The sequence below is a fragment of the Bacillus rossius genome, chromosome 6, assembly GCF_032445375.1.
Source record: "Bacillus rossius redtenbacheri isolate Brsri chromosome 6, Brsri_v3, whole genome shotgun sequence".
In the NCBI taxonomy this organism is placed as follows: Eukaryota; Metazoa; Arthropoda; class Insecta; order Phasmatodea; family Bacillidae; genus Bacillus; species Bacillus rossius.
The window spans coordinates 9,320,891-9,345,902 of record NC_086334.1 but is presented as its reverse complement, the minus strand read 5'-3'; the positions used below and the strand labels follow the sequence as shown (position 1 = coordinate 9,345,902).

Below are 25,012 nucleotides of genomic sequence, written 5' to 3'. Positions count from 1 at the left end.
TATTTTTGAGGAAGTGATTGTCTTCTTCGCTGAAGAAAATTGATTGTCACGTATTGGTTTTGTTCGCTAACTTATGACCATAATGTATTGATGTACGGGAGGATTCAGGGTCAGGTAGAGACGTGTAATGCATCTTCAGGCCTACGCCAATACGCCTAGTCGTGTTGGTTTTCAGAAAAAAAAAAAGAATTGCTTTTGTTTGGGGATTGGCCGGACGTTGCAGCAGTTGGTGCCATGACTTAAACTTCCGTGTCTCAGTTCTAGACTCACTGAGGCCAGGCGAGCTCCGGGGAAAACCTGGGCCCTGTAGTGCGTGGTGCGAACGAGGCGGGAAGCCTACAACTCACGTAGTTTCGGTTCCCTGCAAGAATTTCCGAAGATTTCCGAAGTTTTGCGTTTTTGGTATTAACGCCACTTCAGCCACTAAATCAGAAGTTTACAATGAAAACAAGCATGTTGTGACTAACCTAACCTATCCTAACCCAACCCAACCCTTAGATTTTTTTAATTTCAATTTTTGAGAGAAATCCGAAGTTGCACGAACGTGGTAGGGAACCGAAACTACGTGCGTTGTAGGCTTCCCCGAACGAGGCATGCGTCAAACAAACAGGATGCATGGTGGACAGGAGGTTGTCCCGCTGATGAGTTGGACGGGCGGGAAAGTGTGCCATGCCACAGATCACGAGACCGTCATGGGGCCGTCGTCGCCCATCTCACCATGCTGCCCAGGAGCTTACGCACAATTTTATTTCGTGGGTAGATGCCATGCCTGCTTTCTATTTGACTTCAAATTATTTCCTAGTTTTGTTGGGTGGAAATTACATGATTTCTAGGGGAAGAAAAGGGGGAGGGAGAGAATTATATTCCCCCCATCTATCTCTCCATCCTTGCGTACGTCCTCAATTCTGTCAATGTTCTCTTATCACACGTTACGGTGCATCTATTTTAAAGTGACTAGGAAGTTAAAATGGGACCAAATTGGGAATTTTGAGGTCGAGTAGTTGCTATTTGTGCCCGTAAAAATTTTTTCGAAGAAAATAATATGAAACTAGGAAATTTTTTAAAACTTATATTTGTTAAAGTGTAGTATTGGGTTACTTCCTGTACCATTGAGTATGCTGCGTCTACGTTTGTTCGTTTGTAGGGTTGAATATAGTACGATTATGCACGTAAGCTAACGTTATGTTGTGGCTACCTTTTGCACTTAACAAGTTTCAATGTGTGCTGTGATAAGTTGATCATATTTTATAGACATTGTCTGCTGTTAGGAATTTCGCAAGCTAACAGTTGATATGTTTCCTCTCGGAGTAGCAACTATGTGCGTCACGTGTGTTTACTTTTCCGCCATTGACAACGGATAGATTATCTTGTGCGTACTTCAGACAGATAACTGACGTTTAGGAACACACTGAAAGAAGATATCTTGTACCACAAAATGGAGTATTAATACTAGTGTTATCGTCTTGAATAAATACAGATAATATATACGTGCTGGGGAAAATATGATAGAGATGTGAATCAGCAAAATTGTGTGTGTGATCAGAAAAAAAATTAACATTTGAAAACTATTTTTTTTACTTTGTTGTATGTGTGTTCTTCTATTTACGATATTTATGGGTTACACATTCAGAAAGTTAGTTTTTCCCAAAATTTTTTGTCTTTGTTTACACATAGATATTAATTTTGCCAGAACATATGCACCTGGTTAATTTTACTAACATTGACGCACTTTCTTCTTCGTTTTGCAGACCATGGTTTTTTTACACGAGTCTTATAACTACTTAGTTGTGTTTCAAAATTTCCATATTGAAGAAAACTACATGGGCCCCAATATGTCTTAAATAACACAATGGCAAGATCAGAAAGTGATTGTTTATTTACATTTTTCAAGGTGTAATTTCAATGAATTAGCTCATACAAAAATAAATTTTAGTTTATCATTTGGTTTTTTGTCAATGACTAAGCAGATAGTTTGCATGCACCGAAGCGCAAGGAGTTTGTGTACATATCTTTGCAAGTCGCACTGCTGTAACAGGTGAAACATTTTACGGCACGCTCCAGTTTCAGCAACATTACAGTCTTGTCTCCGAAGAACTGTGCAGCCTGGTGCATTAGTGTAACCTGGCGCAGCAATGCCAAGCTGCTTTAAGTGTGATTAACACGAATGTGCACAGTCCGTTTGTATTTAAACATTTAGTAAACTTAATGAAAAAGACGAAGCACGGGAACAACACACACACGCACAAAGGCTGCCGTTCGGAGTGCTTGTCAGTGATGCAGTGCCGCTCGGGGCAGCTCAGGACGCAGTCGAATCCAGCTGGAAGCACACTTGTCAGCCAGGTGCCTCGGTCAGAGCTTGTCCTTGCCCGGACGGTAGGCACTCCGGTAGAAGTCGTAGAAGAGGTAGAACATGAGGCCGATGTAGGGCAGGAACATGTAGTGTATGAACCTGGGCGCCGGGCAGTCGGGCCGCACCATCACATTCACATAGTGGACCGCCACCAGCACGAACTGCACCTGCAACACCGGCCCCGGTCTGTGTGAGCGGACGGTGGAAGAGGTAGGACATGAGGCCGATGTAGGGCAGGAACACCGCGTCAGACTTTTTACCTGTCGTTAGGTCCGTGTTTCATCACCCATCTACCTTTATTCACCTGAAATGCCCGACCGCATTGGTGACAAGACGTTAAGCGATTAAACATTCTTTTTGACGTGATAACAACGTCTTATAAATCGATGAACGCCGGCTGCACGCACGAACAATTGTCACGTTCTGCCTGAGCCGAGCGTGCAAGAACCGGCCGACCACGGTGCGAGAAAATCTTCTATAATATCAAACAGGTTAAGGCGGGCTTTTTAACTAATTGTTCGTGATCATATTTAAACAAATTATTTGAATTAAATTTGCAAAAACTGTAAATAATATTTGAAAATTAAAAAAGTATGCAATTTTTCATCAATGTTTTCTTATGACGTTATCACGTAAAATTATCGTCCGTAAACCGACTTTACAGACAACCCCCCTTTTTTTGTTTTATTTATTAAACTATAGTTATTCCTGTCTGACTATTTATCTTTTCAGTAGCCTTGCATGTTATTTAAAAACTAAAACGCATAGTTGTATGTAAAATTTTTTGAAATTGTTCCTGAAATTTGTTTTTGAAATACACTCTTTTAATGAAAATGTAGAAATAATGAAACAATGCCATTTTTGTGTCTATTAATATTAAAGTACAAAATTTCACTCGGAAAGTGCACGGGCATATGCAACTTTAGAATGGGGTGTTGCAGGTAGTTCGATGAAATTTATGACTCCGACGTTTGTGTCGACTGGCTTAGCGAGAAACGGCTTGCACAGTGATTTACTGTGGAACTTTAACGTGGCAGCCAGGAAGCAATTTCCTTGCACCCGCTGGTAGTTTCAAACCGCGACTTCTGAGGAGGATTGACTGATGTCACGCGGTTGCCAGAATCGCGGAGTAAATAGTTACATGTTTGGTTTATCTCCGGAAATTGAGTAGTATGGTAGCAGTAGTTCTAGTAGTGTTAGTTGGATTGTTAGTTGTCGTCGTAGTTTTTAGTTGTATTTTTTGTTAGTGTAGTAATACGTAGTACACACTACAGATATGCCTGTGTTGAATTTTTAAATTGAACGGTCGCGAGTAAATGTTCCGTTTGTAATAGAACCTCACACAGGACATTAATCTTGGTTTTATTCGTGAAGGGACGCTACGAGTCCTCTCTCAGGACACAAACCAGCGCTTCGCTCGTGCCCTCTTGGTGATGTTAGCTACGCGTCGGCAGCAAGGCCAGGTTTACAAACTGCACGAGCAGTGGCGTAGCCAGGATTTGTGTATGGGGGGTGTTAAGAAAAATGCCCCCCCCCCCCGTATTAAAGCGGGGGGTCCGGGGATCCTCCCCCGGGAAAATTTGGATTTTAAGGTGTAAAATAGTGCCATTTTAGCAGTTTTCGGTTCTTAAATTTAAATATTGTAATGGTAAAAATTTTATTAATGTCAATATGAAATTTTTTTGAGTGATGAATAAGAAATTAATTAAATATTTGGTGCTAAGGGGGGGGGGGGGGGGTTTGAACCCCTAACCCCCCCCCCCCCCTGGCTACGCCCCTGTGCACGAGGAACGCAATAATACACTACCAACACAGGAAAATCACTGTCGTGTAGTCGCAAGACGTACTTAACCCTTCGACTTAAAAATTTTCAAAACAGAATGGCTAACATTCGCCCATCGCCGCACTGAAGCCAGACAGGTGGTGTACACGTGACGCATGACATGTTGCTCTGGGAGCTATAATATAATTTAAGCAAGCAAGCATTGGTTCGCTACTTAGGTACTAGAGATGTAAGATGAATGTTTTTTTGAAGAATTAAAATAAAATGTTTTAAGTTTTCAACCCCCGAAAAAATTCAAAATTGCGGACCCAATTTTGAAGTAAAATTCCAGACATTTTACCATAGGTTTATCGAGAATAAACGGTATGTAGTGTCATAAAACCGCATAGCACGAACGATAACTTATTTTGAGATCTCTAAATGTTAGGTTATATTAGGCAATTTAGGTTTTATATCTTTCAGTTGTATCTTAGATAGACCGGAACTCATACGTGATTTGACTCGCACAACTGACGTGTTCTGCACTACCATTTTCCCCACTTTGTCTACTTTGGTAGTCAGGCCGGTTTCACTTTCCAGTCGGGTAGTGGTAACTTTTTAAATACTGAAGACATGTTGAGAATGAAAGCAGAAAAAAAAATCTCATCTGCGGTACAGCCAAGGTCAAGTAGCTGCGCCAAGTTTGAGACATTCGTGTTTATTTTGGGCTTGCGACGACAGCGAGGTTATAAAGAGGCAAGATGGTTACAACACCATGTAGGGAAATTAGGTATCAATGATCTACTTTCGTCTCTGTCCTTATTTTACTTCACAAACACCTGTAACCCACAGCGAACATTGCAGGCGCTCGACAACCACCAGAATCAACAGCAGAGAACGCTGCATGAATGGTGGCGCGGAGCCTTACGTAAACCAGGACCTGTTGTTGGAGTCGCCTATCGCGACCGTGACACGGTTCTCAACGGTGACCGATGCGAAGTCAACCGACGAGTTTCGAGCGTCTGGCGACACCTTGGCGGGAGCTGCTTCCAACTGAACTGAAACACCATCTTTCGGGCTGTGTTCCGAAACGTTACTCTGCCGGTAACCTTTACTGCCCGACTCACTGTCCGACACTTGTGCTTGTTCAAACTGCTGGCCGTCTTCCCGGAGCGAACAGTTTGTACTCGTGATTTTTGGTACAACACAAGAGTAAACTGCAATGTGAGCGATACAAACGAATAAATGATCGGTCGAATGAACGCTCTCTCTACCTTAACAAAGGTTTGAATTCTAATGATGACAAATAATTTCGACCTAAAAAATGGCTAAATGCAAGCTAGTGCGTGTCGGTTCCTTCCTTTCCAGCAATAAGGGAGTTGTACATGGAGCACAAGGCATGTTACACGGCCTAGCGAGGACGGGGGTGGGGTGAAGTTTTGAATATTCTGTCTGTCCTTAAGGTCAATTTATTAATATAAAAAAATTGGTTGTCTATAAAGTCGGTTTACGGACGATAGTTTAACTTGACGTCATAACAAAACATTGATGAAATGATTGCATACTTTTATGAATAAAATTGAATCATTTTTATTGAATTATCACTATTTTGTATGGATACAAAGAAGGAGTGAAATGAAATCTACAATTTAATTGATAAATTTACTTTTATTTGCACTCATTAATTCAAATATGTTTATTAATTTAACGAACAGATTATTTTAACTATAACTTTTATACATGTTTGCTATTTAACTTCTTCCAATCTGTGTTATTCTGTTAAGGATAGGACGATGATAGGAAAAGTAGGAAACGAATGGGAGTGTTTCAAGTTTAATGTGCCTGGAAAAAGTCAAATCGATGGTTGTTCCAATCGAGTGTAAGAGAGAGATAGACGCGGCGCAAGCGTACGATGAGCGTGACGGGACACGGCGTAACGGGACAATGTGCGTTACGGGACATTTTTTTTCGTGCGTGCAGCCGGCGTTCATCGATTTATTAGACGTTGTCACGTCAAAAATACCGTGCAAAACGTACCCGTTCGGTGTGGTCGTCAGCCACCCGCGACTCGGGACGGACATGGTTTCCACCAGATGGCGTCGGCCGGCGGGAGGGGGGAGGGACTCGTCACTCACCATCTGCAGGAGCGTGAGGTAGCGCTTGACTCGGGCGAGGGCGCCCCGCGCGCGCGGCCCGCACACCGTCACCAGGTAGTAGGAGTACATGAGCACGTGCACCAGGTTGTTCACCAGCATGGCGAAGGTGGCGTACCCTCCTGCAACACGCGCCCTCACCAGTTCCCCTGCGCCACACACACTGTGCCATCGTGTCTGCCGCGTCTGTACTGGCAATGAAACTGTTTTTAATATGTTTTAATAATAATTTACACCTGCAATTGGGCATCCGCCCGGTGGCAAGGAGTTCCCACCCCCCAACTACCCTCACCCCCCCCCCCCTCTGGAGCCTCCTTCGTAAGTCCTTCCCTCCTCCCAGATCCAGTGTCCTCCCCTCAAGCTCGTTCCACTCTCGCCCCGTCCTCACAAGGAATACTTGCCTTCCTCTCTCTGTCCGTCTCCATTCCCTCTGAATCTTCCACTCATGATCCCTCCTTCCTCGATGCAGCCCTCTGTTCAACCTAGCTCCCAGCTTTCCCCCCCCCTCCCCCCCCACGAATTACTTTATGCATTCTCACTAGCATTTCTACTTTCCTCCTTTTTTGCAGCGTGTCCCACCCCAGCTCCTTTATCTGTTCGAAGCTCAAAGTCCGTACAGAGGACGGAATGATGAATAAAACTGTTGGAAATTGCTATTTACATTATTGAGAACTCAAACGTATAGTTGTTAAAAATTTTTGTCTGCCTGCTTGTCTGTACGAGCATCAATCGAAAACTACTTGACGATTTTGATGAACGTTTGTTATTTGAAAGGTCTTTGGCTAACTTAAAAAAAATGCTACCTATATAGTATAATCCCTGAATGAGTGAAAAAGGGGAAAAAAATGGTTTTAAGATAGTTAAAAATACATATCTCAGAAATTAATTAGCTAAAGAAAAGGTATTCGGTACCAAAAATTAACATACAAAAACATCTAACGTAACATTTTAAAATTTTGCGAAAATCAACCCCTAAGGTGTGCAAAAAGAGGTAAATATGGGTTGAAGATAATTAGTATTATTTCCTAAGATAACCATGCATAACTAAAGATACAAGGGACGAATAATAAACACTCAAAAACACTTCCAACCACAATTTTACACTAGTTTCAAATATCGTTTAACATTTAGATATTTTCGAAATAAAATTCTGTACATTAAGTTAAAACATTTTTCGAAATTAGGACAACATATAACAGAAACAGAACTGAACTCTGAACCGAAATGTTTGAGTATTTTCATACCTTCATAAAATTAACTATATTTCTCGAGATGCAGTCGTTTTGTGTAACAAAGTAGCCGGTATCATGTTCCAGTTACCCCTTCTTAGTTGTCCTTGTAGGTAGGTCTCGCACATGTTAAATTATTAAAAAAAAAAAAAAAAAAAAGGAGGGGGGGGGGGTTATGTAAAGTCGGTTTACGGACGATAATTTTACGTGATAACGTCATAAGAAAACATTGATGAAAAAATGCATACTTTTTAATTTTAAAATATTATTTACAGTTTTTTGCAAATTTAATTTAAATAATTTGTTTAAATATAATCACGAACAATTAGTTAAAGAGCCCGCCTTAACCTGTTTGATATTATATAAGATTTTTCTCGCACGGTGGTTGGCCGTTTTGTGCACGCTCGGCTCAGGCGGAACGTGACAATTTAGTCATGCTTTTTCGTGCGTGCAGCCGGAGTTCATCGATTTATAAGACGTTATCACATCAAAAAATAGCTGTACAAAAATTATAAAACAAATTAAAAATAGGTGGATTTAAGAAGTTGGCTTTGCCGTTGACAGCGAGTCTGAAGGCATGTCGCGGAAGAGCGCCTCACCTGGCACGAACTTGGCCCCGGTGTAGACTATGAGCACCGTGGCCACGTGGTGGTACACGTGCAGGAAAGACGCCTGCTTCTCCTTGCCGCGCAGCACGAACAACACCTGCCCACACAGACAAGGCTTGTCCAGACTGCCGCAACTAGGCATCAGGAACACAAAAAGACCATTCCCACGTCCAGCATCAACCAATTTATAAGTTGTCCGAAAGTGTTTCGCCGAACCGTTTGGTCGGGTCATCCACTCCAGGATATCTGTTGTGCATTCGACGACAAAACAAGTTTCTTCAATCCTTCGTGATTTTGCGGTTTTTCTTTTCCGAATACCGCATTCGATTAGGTCGCATGTCTGACTTTTTCGATTAAAATTAGAAACTGCGATTTTTTTTTTGCCCCTGAAAACAGAACTGAAAATTAATATCCGGTTGCAGTTTTGTTGTTCTGCCTGTCGGGACACGTTTGTCTGTTGTATAAAAAGGGAATGCATAATGAAGTACTGCTTCATAAAAGTTATCTAGATGATATTTACAGGTCTCTTGTCTTTTCTTATCAGGCGTTACGAATGCGCTTCCTTCACTGTTGCCGACTCTCCGCCCAGTGTGATTATCCGCACTGTTACGAGACACGCCAGCGGCCTTAGCTGTCGCACCGGCCACTCTTCCACGGGAGTCGATGCTTCCGGAGGTCCGGCTGGGATGACGACACAGTATACGTGACTTTGCGGGCCTGCGAATTAATTTCATTCCTAGACAACTTCTTGAAAATCAAACGCACGACAAATTATTATCTTTGAAAGATTTGTGCAATGCGAGTGCATGACTTGATGTAGGTTTTTGGATATACGCCATTGCTATGCTCATGTATGTCTGTAGAAGAAAACTACAAAAAACACAAATGACAAAAACACAAATTGAGCAAAAAATTGCTGTTGTCAGGATATAAACACCACACAATACTCCACAACAGGAATTTGGTCAACAAACAAAGAAAAATGGACTAACAAAACGAAAAAAAAAAAAAAAAAAAACCCACAAATGATGACAGCACAAAAATACCGAACCCAATAAATTCAGCACAACAGTTGAAACGAGACAAAAACACAGCAAAACGAAAAGACGAAACAAACACAATAGTTTTCCAAAAAACAGAAGAGAACGAAAAAAAAAACAAATGATGACAGTACAAAAATACCGAACCCAAAAAAATTCAGCACAACAGTCAAAACGAGACAAAAACACGACAAAACGAAAAGACAAAACAAACACAACAGTTTCTAAAACAGAAACAAGCAATGGCGTATGTCCAAAAGCCTACATCAAGTGGTACGACAAATTAATTGGTTTTGCCGCGCACTCGTTTCACAACACGCTTGCACACTGATCAAAGACGGAACACCGGTAAAAAGCATTGTTAAGACTGTTGACGTGTGGCCCGGACATATTGTAGGTGGTCCGTGTTTACTACGCAAAAAAAAAAAGTCGCGACATAAAAACGCACATTTTGAAGGTAACTGAAGCGACGGTAAACTGGGACAAACTAAAGCAATCCAACGTGGGTGGATTCTGCAAACATGAAACGAAAGAAAAAGTTTGATATTTCGTGGTTCGATAATAGTACGAGCCTAGCTCCGAATAGCCTGCCTGTCCTGGCTTGAGAAGCCTAAGATGTACAAGTTCTATCCCTGCCCGAACACGCCCGAATATTCACCATCGGCCAACCTCGGGATTTCTTTTATTTTTGCGCAGGAAAAAATGAATTCAAATATTAAAAGTGGTCGGTTAGGTTAGCTACATTAAAACACTTTAAAACACTATGGACGGTTAGTTAGGTTAGTATAGCTACATTAAAATAAACAGAGAAATATAAATATATATAAATAAACCCGAGGTTGGCCGAAGGTGAATATTCGGGCGTGTTCGGGCAGGGACAGAACTTGATGTACATCTTAGGATTCCCTCCTGGCTTTCACACATCACGCGGCTACTGTTGTGTGGTGTTCCTCCGGCTAGTTTGACCTCGTGGTGGGCACCCACTGAAACATTATAATGCATGAACGCTCATCACTGACTCACCGACTCTGTAACGCTGTAAGATAAGCGCCTACACGAAGAAAGCCAGCGTGCGCCGGGAAGTCTCCCACCAGGAGTCTGAGGCCGGTATTCTGCAGGTAGCCACACTTGCTTGTTTTAGACGCAGCAACACTTTCATATTTTTTTTACTAACGACCCTAATATCACTTTAATTGTGAATATTTAAATATAAAAAAATATAAAAAAATCAAATTTTCTATATATTTGCATTGAAAATATTACACAAAATTGCAAAAAAATAAATAAATAGTAATCTGTTGATCCGATCGCTACCAAACTTCACGGGATCACCCGATGGGCTAATCTGAAGATTGCCAAAATGGTTTTTTTTTAATTTGTTAGTTTTTAATCTATTTTTTTTTTTTACTTTTTGAAGAAGTTTCTCATTTAAAACATTTTTTTTATTAAATATCCTTTTATAATTTCATATATACCTATATATAAGAAATAATATTCATTTGCACAATATTAAAATAAATTAGAAAATTAATAATTATTTGGTGTGTATTAAATTAAAGTGTTTGTTATATTAATGATTTTTAAACGGGCGCCTTACAACTAACTAGTATTACAATGTTATTGTTTTTACCGTCTCGATGAGGTCAACCACTTTGAGACACAGCTCGTACCACACAAGGGTCGCCATCTGTGAACAGACATTGCAATGTGTTCTCTTATTTCTCTCGATATATATACATATGCCAAATACCAAGTTAAAATCATCCTAATTAAACTTAATTAACTTTCTTTGAATGATCCTTGCAATGTGGAAGCTTTATTTAAAAGATTTTCTTGGATATATGCAATTTATGGTTGTAACTGTATGTCATAGAGACATACTTAAAACAAGCTATGGCGTATGTCTCTATGACATACTTAAAACCAGAAATAGTGTATGCCCACGAAAATATTTTAAATTAAACTTATATGTCATATATATAACGTATATTTTCACCCACGCAAATATACAGGTTCTAACTGAGCAAGTTTTTTGGATATATGGTTCATTTAAGCAAATAACTTTCTGAGTTAACACAGTAAACGTTTACTATACGATTAGGTGTAACTATCCGATTAAAAATTTTGCTGCATAATTCCTGCAAATAATTTTTTATCTAAAAAAATAGCGTGATTAATTTTATTGTGAATTGTTATGAATAGTAGAATTATTCATTATTGCGTAGTAAAATTTTGTAGTCACATTATCTAATAATTTGGTGCAGAGTGGAAGTTTAAGATTTGAAAAGTTGCATGTACTCAAAAACCAGGTACATTTTTTAATTTTGATTTTTTTGATTCAGAACCGTAATTAATTGGCCTATCATTTGTTGTCGGCTTGACGTAAATCTGGGACTACCTGTATACGTAGCCTGCAAGAGCTATTTAAATTTGATAGGCTACTTGGCCCTTAAATAATGTTGTTTTGTAAATTCTGCCACTTATAATCTTAAAGAATAGCGAAACATTTTGAACAAATTTGGATAAATGTACAACATAAAATGTTACAAAAAAGAAAAATATGGCTGTCCAATCCTTTTTCCAGGAAAAGCTGAAACGAAGAAATAGGCACATGTTGACGTCCTCTTGATTCAACACATTAAAACAAAATGTAAATTAAATTTTCTTTTTATATTTATCTGCAATTTTTTTTCACAGATCACCAATTTATATTTAATAAACCATATGAAACATTCGTACCACTCGGCGGACGTCACTTGTTAGATAAAAGACATGCTGGATATTTCAGGCCCGGTCTCGCAGGCAATAGTTTTTCCTGTCATGACTATTAACTATGGCGTTTTACTGGAAATTTATTCCAATAGCTCTCTCTGTATTAGTTGTGGATCGCACATTGACTCACCAGTCATTAATAAAAAGTTATCTGCAAGTGCATAATTTCGAATTCTTGCGTGAATGTTTACCTCTAGATATTTAGTCGACATGTTTTGATAAAACTTGAGAGGAAACGTGAAATGCTAGAGAGCTATCGTGGCGTGTTAGTAAAAAGACAAGAACATGAGAGAACGCGCAAGGCGTGGTGGACCTGGCTCCACCGGGAGTGACCATGGTGTAAAGAAAGGTACACCATGGGAGTGACGCTGCCTCCTTACCTTCAGCGCCTCGGGATTGTCGGAGTAGTCGGGCATGTAGCAGCCCAGGTTGAAGTTCTTCGTCCAGCCATTCGTCAGCAACTGCGCAGTGTCAACACTTGCTTAGGTTGTCGCTCCTGCCAGATCAGTTATATACTTTTTTTTCTTGGCCTTCTTATCAAGTTGGCATTACATTACTATACTTTAAACTTTTTACGTGATTATTTCAGGCTTGGTATTTTTTAGTTTGTAATTTTTTTTTTTAAATTGTAATTTAATTTCATGTTTTTTTTTTGTTGAAAGGTGTGGAAACTTAGTTCAAAATGGGCAGTTTGTTGAATTTGGATGTGGGGTCTGCCTAGGACTGACATGAGCTCACACCTTCGGTCCAGGTCTGGTGCGACTAGGTTTGTGGGACCTGAAATAAGTACATCCAAAAAAAAAAGATGCCCTTGTCTCAGAATTGAATAAAGCCATCGCGGAGTCATTAACCTTTTTTTTTTTTTTTTTTTTTAAATTTCCTTTAAATTATTGACACGGTGGGGCGTAGGCACATCAGTGTTAAGAGTGTTCTAGCTTAGTAGCTATACAGAATGTTCGCAAATTGCGGGGAATATTAATTTAATGAGTGGCGGGAAATGCCAAAACAAACTACCTTTCTGTTGGAAATCCTGCGAATTTACAGACGCAAACAGTAGCGGACTTGAGGGGACTTCTTCACGGACTGAGAGGACGAGCGCTCGCAGCGAGTGGCCTTCAAGGGCCCCGCCTGCCCGGGCACACACGGTGCGCAGAGCTTCAGGAAAAACAACGCGATTTCAAAACTACTCAAGATATCCGAGTGGGGTCTGCTTACGAAAAGCATTTAATAATTCGCTGAGGTCCGAAAAGTACTTTTGATTTCGGATTAAGTTTTTAAACTGTAATTTTAGAAGAGTTAAAATGGCTAAAACGCATGTTATCAGAGTAATTTTTAGACGTGAAACAACCGGTACAGATTCTTGAAAGCACTTAAGGGACTTGCATTACATCTTTATCTTTATTTCTCCGCAATATGTTATGGTCACCACTCAAGTTTCACAGTTATTCTGTGACGACGAGAAGACTGCGCGCCAGTTCAGAGCCTTGCGCTTAGAGGCGATACCGCGCTAGAAATACCATCGAGCGTCGCGCTTATCATCCCGCCTCGCTAACACAAATACACCCCTGCCTTGTCAGGGGTGTATTTGTGTTAGTGAGGCGGGATGATAGGTGCAACGCTCGATGGTATTTCTAGCTCGTTAACTCACCTAAGATCAAGGCTGTAGAACTGGCGCGCAGTCTTCTGGTCTTACATAGGACAACTATGACATTTGAGCGTCATTGGATGACGGAGGAATGAAGATAAAGGTGTAGTGCAAGGACCTTGGGTGCCTTGGGTGCATTCAAGAATCTTTATCAGGCGTTTCATATCTGAAAATTATTCTGAAAACACGCTTTTTAGTCCTTTTCAGTCTCCTAAAAATAAAGTTTTAAAAACTAAGTGCGGAAACAGAACCACCCATCCGCCCAATGCGCATTCTTGAATGTTTTTTTCGGGAACAGACACCTCCCGGATATCGTGATCAGTTTTCGAATCGCGTTTTTTCTGCTGAAGCTCGCCACATCGTGTGTGTTGCCCGGGTAGGCGGGGCCATTGAAGAGTAGTTATTCAGGTGTACTAGCAATTAGCATTCTGTTGTACAGCACAATTGATTGTGGTTGATTGTGGCAAGATTACGCGTTTCTCTTCCTGTGATTAGCGCGGTGTTGAGTTAAAGTGGGTACGGTGCTGCGATTACAGATTTGACGAACGGCAAAAGTACGGCCGACATAATTTCGTAGAGATGGCCAATATTTTAATGGTGAAAACAGCATTACAGCAGCAGCAGTGCGCATTTACCAAGGATTATCTCAACAATAGGAAGGCCTTGCGCGGCTTCACCGGCGACTGGCTGTAACTGGCGCGTGGCAGCTCCAGTGGACTCCAGTGGAGTGTCCCCTGAATCCCGCCTGGGTCACACTTGCACGCTGCTGCTCCAGCGTATCCGGGCACGTGTTCCTACACAAGAGTTGCTTGTTTTGGCGTTCCCCTGCCACGGTGTGTCCATAAAAAGAATGCCCCAGTGTCAATGGTATATTATAACAGTTTAATTTAGACATTCATACATTAAATCGAAGGTAAACTAACCTAGTTTCTCTTACAAATTTTCAATATGTGCACCTTCAGTTATACGGCACACATCCAACCCTAAAGTCCAATTCTTACCCACACGAGTCCGAAGTAATGGAAGCAATAGCCTCTTCAATTCTGTGTCTCGACTCTGGAAAATCATTAGGTAGCGGCGTAACGTAGACCCTCCCTCCCCCCCGCAAAAAAAAAAATACACCGTGGCCTGTAAGTCAGGTGAACGCGGAGGCCAGAGAAAAAGTGCTCTGTAATCGCGATTGTCGACGGATGTTTCTGCCACATGGGGAATCACAATCAAACTTTCAACGAAACGCACGTTGAACTGAAATTACAGATCCCTCTCTTTGAAGATTGCAGAACACAAAACGTTTTACGCTCATCAGGAGTCGCCAAATTGCGAAGGTGGCGGCTGCGAGCGAGAAAACTGTTTTGAGTTACTCTTGGTGACCTTGAACCAACAGTCACAGTTGATATGACGGACATCCTGTACTAAGAGCCGTATTCCAAGACACAAAAATAAGGGTTTAGGTGTTGAATATGCAATACCTGTACCCTAACCATATTCCAAGTGCACGATAGGACACGGCTAGTACCTTATTTTTAGGGCACTGATTTTTGGTGTCCTATCTGTTGCCGGTTTGATCCATAACTGTATATTTTCCTTTTTAATGAACTTTAACGGAACTTTTACGACGTTTATGATTCCCCCCCCCCCCCCTAATATCTTAAAAAACAGCAAACATAAATACGGCCAAAAATTCATCGTTTATTCTTGTACAACCAAAATGAAATATATTATTTCACATTATAATTCCATAGTTTTAAAAAATATGCTAAAATTACGATGGATTCCACGAAGTACAACTGTTTATAGCCTCGCACAAGTTCTCGTTTATTAAAACGGCTGCCGATCTGATACCTTACAGGGGTTCAGTTAGGACACATTTTGGAATATGACCCGAGAGTTAGGGTATGGCATTTGCCCAACAAGGCAGTGCATATTCGCTACCTTACTCAAACGTCTAAGGATACCGCCCTTAGTGACCTAGTGACGGACACACAGTGGCCGAGCGCCTCACCCCGTGGAAGAGGCAGGCGTTGGCCAGCACCTGCAGCAGGTTGTAGGCGGCGACGGGCGCGCGCAGGCGGCAGGGCGCGCGGCCCCGCATGAGGCGCGGCGCCGCCACCTTGACCACCCACAGGTAGCCGGCCAGCAGCGCCAGCAGCGGCAGTGGGCTGCCCAGCAGCGGCCAGTCGCGCACCCGCGCGTCTGCCGGCCACACACACCACACACCTCACGTATACTGCCGCGCTGCCGGGTTACTGGATGTGCCGAACAATACACTGCCGGATTACTGGAGGTTTCGAACCACGATCTGCCGGATTACAGAATGTCCCTAATCATCTAGTGCCGGATTACAGAATGGGCCGAACCATGTACTGCCGGATTACAGGATGTGCCGCACCTCGAACTGCAGGACTACAGAATGTCCCTAATTATCTAGTGCCGGATTAAAAAATAGTCGATCCACGTACTGCCGGATTACAGAATGTGCCGAACAATACACTGCCGGATTACAGAATGTCTCTAATTATCTGGTGCCGGATTACAGAATGTGCCGCACCTCGAACTGCCGGACTACAGAATGTCCCTAATTATCTAGTGCCGGATTAAAAAAATTGCCGAACCAGGTACTGCCGGATTACAGAATGTGTCGAACAATACACTGCCGGATTACAAAATGTCTATCTGGTGCCGGATCACAGAATGTGTCTAAACCACTTACTACCGTATTACCGAATGTGCCAAATCAAGGAATGCCAGATTAAAGTATTAAAGACCTTATCCTCTGGAGCGTACACAATTTAAGTTTGCTGGGAGAGGGTCAGAACCACGTTGCCCGCTGTTTCGATTTCAAATTATAAATTTTTGATGATGGGATTGATAGAATGTTTGGAATTCTGCGTGATAACCCCCTCATACCATCCATCTTCACTATATAATGTATACCATGAATATATTGGTATGGCATTTGTTGCCGTGACCGCGGGCATAAGTACATAAGTGCAGTTAAGTTTGGCGGGTAGCTGTGCGCGTGCAGTGAGCCAGAGCCGGTCGCCTCGGTACAGCACTGCGCATGGGTGTACCAACGAGCCCTTAACAGTCCACGTTTACCTTGTGAAATTTGACATGATTTATAGTCTTCATAAGACACTTTAGTAGCTAGTGAATATTTTGTTTCAGAACCCATGAAATAAACATCTAGTAACTGCTTGCCGCCTGCTTATTGTTTGTGTGTCAAAATTGTTACTGCAGTATCCTCGATTCAGAAGTTAGTTTTGTTAAAACTTAATAAAAAAAAAACGAATTTCGTTATTCTTTATGACCTGTACAAACGAAAAATTCATCTTAATATATCCTAGGATATATGCATTTAGAAGTTGTGAGCTAATGCTTTGCTTTTCTGTTTGTAGCTTGATGTTCGCACTCGTGTAATTTTTCCATTCGTAATCGATAACAGTTTTCGCTTCAATCTCGTTGCATAAATAATAACGGGCGATTACATGTGAGCTGATGAAGTAAAAAAAATAAATAAAGATGGATCGTGGCGTGTTTGAAAACGTCAAAACGTTTCACGTATAGTGACTGGAGGCTGTGGGTGGTCCGTTAAGCCTGTCTGTCTGCGCGGGCCGGACCCTGATGCTCGTAAAACAGATCATTCTCAGGCGAACTTCTTCTTGGCGGTCTGGGTAGCGGCAGTTCTGGAAAGGCTGTGCTTGGAGGGAAGCCTTCATTTCACAGACGAGAGAGACACACCCGAAGTTCCCCGAAGGTTGCTTAGCAAATAACTTTTTAATATGTAGCTATCCAGGGCTAGGAAACCTTTTACATGATTTCACAGTATCTTCAATGTAGCTATCCTAACCAAATCAACCGTCCACAATGTTTTAAAGTATTTATAATGTAGCTAACCTAACCTAATTGAACATCAGTTATCATGAGTTGTCCAAAATAAAAAAAAACCTAAGATGCACGATCGGACGTATGGCTCTCTCTTCGGTGAAAAGAAGGCATCCCGTGCTTGGAAGTCTTTCATTAATACATGCATGCATAACCTCCCTCCCCCCCAAAAAAAACAAACAATTTTACGTATTCCGAGCAGTTGCTGTATGTGCACACCTTCGTGGCCATAAACTGAACTTAACAACATGCCACATGGATTGATGAGGTAAGGCTCGCGGTGAAACTGAAACGACGGCAGACGTAGTTGGCAGTCCTGGTCTTTAGCGCCCGCCCAACATGTTTGAATTATTGTAAACAAGTCGTGGGATGCGATGAATCTAAGATAAAGGGTCACTGATGAATAAATGCATAACTTGAACTCTGCAAAAAAAAATAATTACACAAATATTATAAAACAAGCAAAACTTGCAAAAAAGAAAAAGAAAAAAGAAACTCGGCAAATCGACGCTCTGCGGGGGGCTGGCTAGGAATGGGCAGAAGTCACATCTTAGTTTCCCCACAATCCGGACATGAGCCCACTGCCTCGTCAGACAGACGCGCGGTTGTGCTGCAGACGTCAGTACCGTCTGCACGGTCTCCATCTCGCTTGACTGCACCGATGAAAGCACGCACATTGCGCGGTTGAAGACGGGGAACTCTCAACAATGCAGGGGAAATAAACTTTGATGGACCTATCGAGCCAATATTCATATAACTAGTATAGTTATTTAGCATCTGCAACAAATATTGCCTTTCCCGCGAACATTTCCAGTTTTTTTCCCCCCGGCAGTTTTTATGTTGTGACGGAAAATAAGTACAAGAAGCCCAAAATTCCAACAGTACAACCACATTAACAGAAATTGTAAGTGGTAATGTACAGAATTAAATGTAGCAAGAAGGCGATACCGTTTTCATTTCAATGAAGTCATCGGTCGAAGCAGCGCAGTGCGGCGCCAGGCAGCTGCAAGACTAGTTACCAACTACGCAGCCGGCACAAGACGCGAGGCGCGACGGAAGCACAGCACACACCCGGGGGGTACTCGCCGACGAACTGCGGGAGGCTCGCGGTGGTGGGGGTGGCCACGACGCCCTGTCCCGAGTGTTGATATAGGACTGGAGCGAGCGCAGGGAAGGGGGACACACCACAACGCCGAAATACCACAACGCCGAACGTACAATAACGCCGAATGTCAAAATTGACTACAACGCCGACAGCTAGAAAACTGCTGTGTACCACAACGCCGAATTACCACAACGCCGAAATACATTAACGCCGAAAAATGTCATTTGCAGGACTGCCACAAAGGTTACGTTAGGTAAGGTTAGCACACAAATTCATTCAGTTGTTTTTAATTTTGTTCCTGTGGCCCCCCTTCCCCGCAAAATCATTTTTCGGCGTTGTGGTGATTCGGCGTTGTGGTACACAGCAGTTCTCTAGCTGTCGGCGTTGTGGTAACGACCCGCAGGGAAGGCGGGCAGTGCTGCCGTGTCGCGCCTCGCGCCCGGCGGCGGGAGCTGACCTCCGGCGCGCGAGAGGGCCTCGTGCAGCTCGCCCAGCAGCCCCATGTCGCGGCGGTGCCCCGAGCCGACTGGACTGGCGGTCCCGCGCCCTCCCATTGTGTGCTAATGACGCCGCGTCGCCGAGCGCCTGCGTCAGAGGCGCTCTCGTGACGACCGCACCGACTCCACCGACTCGCGCAGCGGATCATTTGAAAACTAAATTCTTGAAATTAAAAGTTAAGCCCAACGTGAAACAAATGTTTAGATTGATGTTACGGGTGCGTCGGCAATAAAAGGTCCCAGCGCGTGGCCTGCGAGTAGTCGCTCCTGGCCAAGCTCACCAGCAGAGTTCGGCGAGCGTATAAAAATAATATCCATAGTTATTTTTTAGTATTAATTTACAATAAGTTATTAAAAATATACATAAACGATTAGATTCCTCGATACTGTCGACTAACCTCTCACACAAATGAACAGCAGCCAGAGTCACAGCGAGCATCTCCTCGCCTCCGCCGGGGTTTGTTTTCCGGCAGCCGTAGTCGTTATGCGCAGGTTCTCTGCCTCCGAGCGGTGGCGTGGTGTGCTGAGCCTTTGCTCGCGCTCTTATTCCTTATTCGTTACTAATTAATATGATGAATGTAGCTTGACTATATGGGCAACAATGTAAGTAACACGTGTAAAACAAAGGGAGAAAGAAGTGACATAGAACGTTTTACTCAACATCGTTCCCGTCTATAACACTTTTAAGTTTGATGTTTACGAAGTTGTGATGGTGTGGTGCTTACTGGACATTTCAAGGTGTGTGATGGAAAAGGATGTTGATTATTTTTGTCCTATTGTTTCTACAATTTTTTTTACGATTGAATGAATGAATTAGGGCTAAACGTCTCGTGGATACAAAAGAGAACCTTCACCGCTAACACAATGGACTCAAGAAATAATTAAAAAAAAAAAAACAGTAACTAAAATAACTCACTGCACTAACTGTATTCTCAATAGCGTGTCGGATAACGGGAAGCACCGCTGAGCGGGTTGCCCTCGCTGTCGCACGCAGCAGGCTCGGAGGCTCACAGACACAGTGCGCGTGTTGCAGTCGAAGGAGAAGATGGTGCGCGGCGTGCGGCGCGGCTGCGTGCGCCTGCGCAGTGCCATCATCGGCATCGACGACGAGGACGACAGCACGTTCACCATCACCGTGGACGGCAAGACGTTCCACTTCCAGGCGCGCGACGCGGGCGAGCGAGAGCGCTGGGTGCGGGCCCTGGAGGACACCATCGCGCGCCACGCCACCCGGGTGAGGCGGCCTCTCCACCCTTTCAATACTGCTGCTTGGTCTTCCTAGTACTCATTGGCCACAAGCACCTCCGAGACCGCTCGCTCACTCACTCGCTCACTCACTCACTCACTCACTCACTCACTCGCTCACTCACTCACTCGCTCACTCGCTCGCTCACTCACTCACTCACTCACTCACTCACTCACTCACTCACTCACTCACTCACTCACTCACTCACTCACTCACTCACTCACTCACTCACTCACTCACTCACTCACTCACTCACTCACTCACTCACTCACTCACTCACTCACTCACTCACTCACTCACTCACTCACTCACTCACTCACTCACTCACTCACTCACTCACTCACTCACTCACTCACTCACTCACTCACTCACTCACTCACTCACTCACTCACTCACTCACTCACTCACTCACTCACCTACTCACTCACTCACCTACTCACTCACTCACCTACTCACTCACTCACCTACTCACCTACTCACTCACCTACTCACTCACCTACTAACTCACCTACTTACTAACTCACTTACTCACTAACTCACTTACTCACTAACTCACCTACTCACTCACCTATTCACTCATGCACCTACTCGCTCACCTACTCACTCACCCACTCACTCACCCACTCACTCACCTACTCACTCACCTACTCACTCACCTACTCACTCACCTACTCACTCATCTACTCACTCACCCACTCACTCACCCACTCACTCACTTACTCACTCACCTACTCACGCACTCACCACTCACGCTACTTGATAGCAGCACTCGACGGTTCTCACTCTGTACACAAGCCAGTCTCTCTCTCCTGAAATGGAAATAAGGGGCCACTCCTCAATCGTAGCTCATGTAGTCACGCATCTAGTATAGGAGTTCACCACAAGGCCATCAAGCCATGCTCCACACAGAGGTCAGAGCCACCCTGAATGGCCAAATACCCAGCATGGCCAAATACCCAGCATGTACCCATGATGGGTGTAGTAGCTGGAGTAGTCCATTGTAGGGATGAGTAGGATCCATCATCCTCTAGGCATGACCTTGGCAACAGGGTCGGCTGGTTGGCCCATTACATTTCTTGTTGCATCCTGTAATGAAGTTGCACCTTGTGGATTGAGTAATTGTGCAGAATCCAAAAAATTCCTATCATAGATGTATCATTTTGGTTTTCAGTATCGATGGGATCCAAATAAACCTCCGCCTACTATTCAAGAATTTGATAAAAAAATTGCAGAGGCAGATACTTACCTCCAAGTTATCATTGATCAAGTTCAGGTAAGTTATAAAATACGATTCAGCACTGTAAACAAGTCATAAGTATGTAATTTTGGTGGTGGAGTACAAATCCTGTTTTTATATATCATTTTAAGTTAGTTAATTTGTTTAATTAATAAAAACCCATAATGAATCCTAATGAGTTTAGTAAAATTTTGTGAAGTTAGTTGCCCACAGACATGTAATTTTAATTAATATTGAATTTTATGGAGCATTATATATATCTTGACAAATTGTGTATTTTGAGTTGAAATGGAAATTACTTAGCACTACTAATATTTCTTTGTTCATTTAGCTTAACTTAATTTTTTACACTTTGATTTTATAATTTAATATGTTAAACACAACAACCTATGTAAATCAAGCCTTCAAAAGTATAGAAAAGCATATTTCATATCTAAATCATTTTATTTCAAGTGTTACATTGTTATGAACTATTCCAAATAATCAAATTTGTACTGTGAATTCAGGTGTACCAATTATTTTATGTTTTATGCTAAGTTTTAAGGTCTGTGGCTAATTCAAAAATCTTGTGTATAATTTGTTATCTGAATGCTAATTGCCTGAAAATTTTTCAAATTTTTGTTAAGAAAGTTTTTGTAGGTAAAGGACATTGAATCGATCCCGACATGTTTCATATTTTTTTTTTTTTTTTGCATTTTAGAAGTTATTAATTCTTTATTGAATGTCTTAATGATCTTTAAGAATGTGTATGGAAAAGAAGAGTGTGAGTAACAAGTATATTCAAGAAATTTTGTAGATTGTTATTAAAATGACGAAGAACAAGATATAATATAAGTAAACCATGAAAAGTCACATGATAAAAGACAGTGTCCTGATTGAAATTTACTTTGAAGAGCGAAGGGTTATTATAACATATAATCAGAACTTCGTGAACCTATTTTATGAACGTTCTTTTTGAAGAATAGTTAGTGTGTGACAGCCAGTTGTAAATAGACACCCTGCAGTTTGAGACAGCGACGAAAACTATTAAACTTTTGGAAGCTACAGTAAATACCCAGTGCTACGAATAGTATAGATGCTCAAGAAAAAATTACGTTGAATGCCAGGGACTTCGATAGAATCTGGCTCCCCACACAGGACTGCAGAGTGCCGAGGAGTTCATCCCTGATTTATAGGAGTGTACCAGGGTTGGACCTATACTACTACGAAAGAATGTATTGTAAGAGTTCGTGATTCACAAGATGGTATGTTTGTAGTATATTTAAATTGCTAATTATGTTTGTTTGTCATAATGGTATCACGTTTTGCATTATTGGATTTTGGATAGCTTTTTTGTCTTTAATATTTCATATTAAATTTCCTTGCGAATGTTAAAGATGTGATATTACTTATTACTATAACTGTAGAAACCATGCAGAGGATACCCTGTTTAGATGGAATTGGAACTGTTCTATTAACAGTAAGCTATAAATTTGTTTGAATCATTTGTTTGTAGGATACAGTTAATATAATACAGGTTTCTCCATAAAAGAATGTCTCAGTTTCAGTGGTATAATATGACAGTTTAATTTAGACTATTTAGAAAAAATCATACATCAAATTGAAAGTAAAATAACCTAGTTTTTCTTACAAATGTTCAATATGTGTACATTTAGTTATGCGGCCACAGATCCAACATAGAGTCCAATTCTTCCCATACTTTGGTTAATACGTTGGGAGTAATGGAAGCTATAGCTTCTTCAATTCTGTGTCTCAACTATTTGGCAACTGAAGTTTGAGACTTGCTTTCCAAACAGATTTCTTAGGACTACGTAGGTAAGATTCTCTGACCCAGTTAACATCCTGTACATGCATTTTCCTTGACAAACACATCCGGTTGTTTCGTATTGCCTATACCATAGGTGGATGTTTGAGCCACATGGGGGATCACAATTAAATTTTAAATAAAACACACGTTGAACTGAAATCACAGGTTCACTCTTAGCAAATTTCTGAACACAAAATGCTTTACGCTCAGAAATCAGAAGTCGGAAGTCACCATTTTGCATAGGTGGCACTGCAAGTGAGAAAACAACAAAGCAGTACTTGTGCATGCGCATATTCAAAAATGTTTGTTACTCTTTAATAGTGACCTTCAACCAACACACTACAAAGCTTACAGTTGATACTATTAGAATTTATAACTGGGACACAAATTTATAGACATACTGTATTTTCATTATAAGTAACTTGAATAGGTTTAAGAAATTTTAGATTGTGTTATTTCTGTATAACAAAATCTAATGTATCCTATTATAATTAATGGTTAATTTATGTAACAAAGCTTACTGTTTTAACATTAAAAATGTGTGTTCAATGTTATACTCGTATATTGTCAGATTTTTAATGTTCAATCAGTAGCGTATATGTTGATATGAAAAAATATATAACAAAATGTATTGTTTTAAAATTTGGTTTTTATTTATATTTCTTAAGCATAATTATTTAATTACTTAAAACTAAAACATAACCTTTTTCCTGCCACTCAGAAAATAAATAAATAATTATTCATAGATTATTGTATAATAATTTATATAAAGCTTAGTTTTTTCTGAGTAAACATATAAACATATAGTAATGAATATATATAGAAAAGGGTAGGTCTAAGAAGGGACTATACCTATATACATATATATGTGTATATGTATATATATAAAACACATTTATATACATACATATAGAAGTACAATCACAATGCGGTGCATAAAAACATATTTCTTTTTAAGAATTTGAAGCCCTATTTTGAACAAAATCTAATAATTTAAAGAATTTGGCTACCAACATGGATACACAAATTAAAAATTTTAAAACTTACAGCTATAACATTGTTAAGTACTAACTGGAAAATATTATTAAATTTTCTTTCAAAGTATTGTAAAAGAGTAATAGTTTGATAGGCAATTAGAAATGAGTACACTATAGAGGAAGAGAAAAAACTTAATTTAAATTTGCAAGATACACGAGGTAACTAGACAAAAATGTTGGAAAGGGACACTAGTGAAACTAGGTCAGCCATAGGATCGAGTCTACGGGATCCGGCGGAAATAGTAGAAAAAATATTAGAACCTGGTCACAAACTGGAGGGGCAGATAGAAGAAGAAGAAGGTAGCATAAACTCTACTACTTGTCAGGGGGATCAGACAAGTGAATAAAATGCTCCGTTAAGCTCAGTTCGTGCACCAGACATGACACAAATATTAAATTTCCTGAGAGAAACAGAAGAAAGACATGTTGTATAAAAAACAAAAGGAAAAAGAAGAACAAGAAGCGGAAAGAAAAGAACAAGAAACAGAAGAGAGAAGACAGCAAAAAAAACTATGTAGCAAAGATAAACATGTAGTAAAGAATATAAGGAGAGCTCTAATTGTCTGTGTGTGTATCTGTCTGTGTCTGGGTGTGTGTCTGTCTGTTTTTTAATGTAAATTTTTATAGATTATTTAAGAC

The 25,012-nt window shown here is 41.2% G+C and overlaps 2 protein-coding genes across 5 annotated transcripts in view; one reads left to right on the top strand and one right to left on the bottom strand.

The window, feature by feature from the left end:
* LOC134532570 (oxysterol-binding protein-related protein 9) overlaps positions 1-25,012 on the top strand; it is a 112,455-nt gene that overhangs the window by 9,146 nt on the left and 78,297 nt on the right. For all 3 annotated transcript variants that reach the window (XM_063369100.1, XM_063369099.1, XM_063369101.1), the window contains exons 2-3: positions 20,080-20,280; positions 21,464-21,565. In XM_063369100.1, coding sequence (XP_063225170.1) covers positions 20,080-20,280; positions 21,464-21,565 — 303 coding nt within the window. The remainder of the gene's footprint in view (positions 1-20,079; positions 20,281-21,463; positions 21,566-25,012) is intronic.
* Positions 1,858-19,054, bottom strand: LOC134532572 (very long chain fatty acid elongase AAEL008004-like). 2 transcript variants are annotated; one of them, XM_063369107.1, is made up of 7 exons: positions 19,007-19,054; positions 15,562-15,752; positions 12,295-12,375; positions 10,773-10,829; positions 8,094-8,199; positions 6,248-6,387; positions 1,858-2,517 (listed from the first exon to the last, which is right to left on the bottom strand). In XM_063369107.1, exons 1-7 carry the CDS (start codon positions 19,050-19,052, stop codon positions 2,350-2,352), a joined length of 789 nt encoding a protein of 262 aa, XP_063225177.1. In that variant the 5' UTR covers positions 19,053-19,054; the 3' UTR covers positions 1,858-2,349. The 2 variants fall into 2 exon arrangements, with proteins under 2 accessions (XP_063225177.1, XP_063225178.1); XM_063369108.1 differs by lacking the exon at positions 6,248-6,387.

What these genes read in the sequence shown, in the direction of transcription:
- LOC134532572 (XM_063369107.1), bottom strand. Translation starts at nt 19,052, where the DNA reads ATGGGGCTGCTGGGCGAGCTGCACGAGGCCCTCTCGCGCGCCGGAG. An exon ending in ACGCCTGCCTCTTCCACGGG is followed by an intron (nt 12,376 to 15,561) that starts GTGAGGCGCTCG and finishes GACACTGCGCAG; the next exon opens with TTGCTGACGAATGGCTGGAC. An exon ending in ACCTCACGCTCCTGCAGATG is followed by an intron (nt 2,518 to 6,247) that starts GTGAGTGACGAG and finishes CCGGTGTTGCAG; the next exon opens with GTGCAGTTCGTGCTGGTGGC.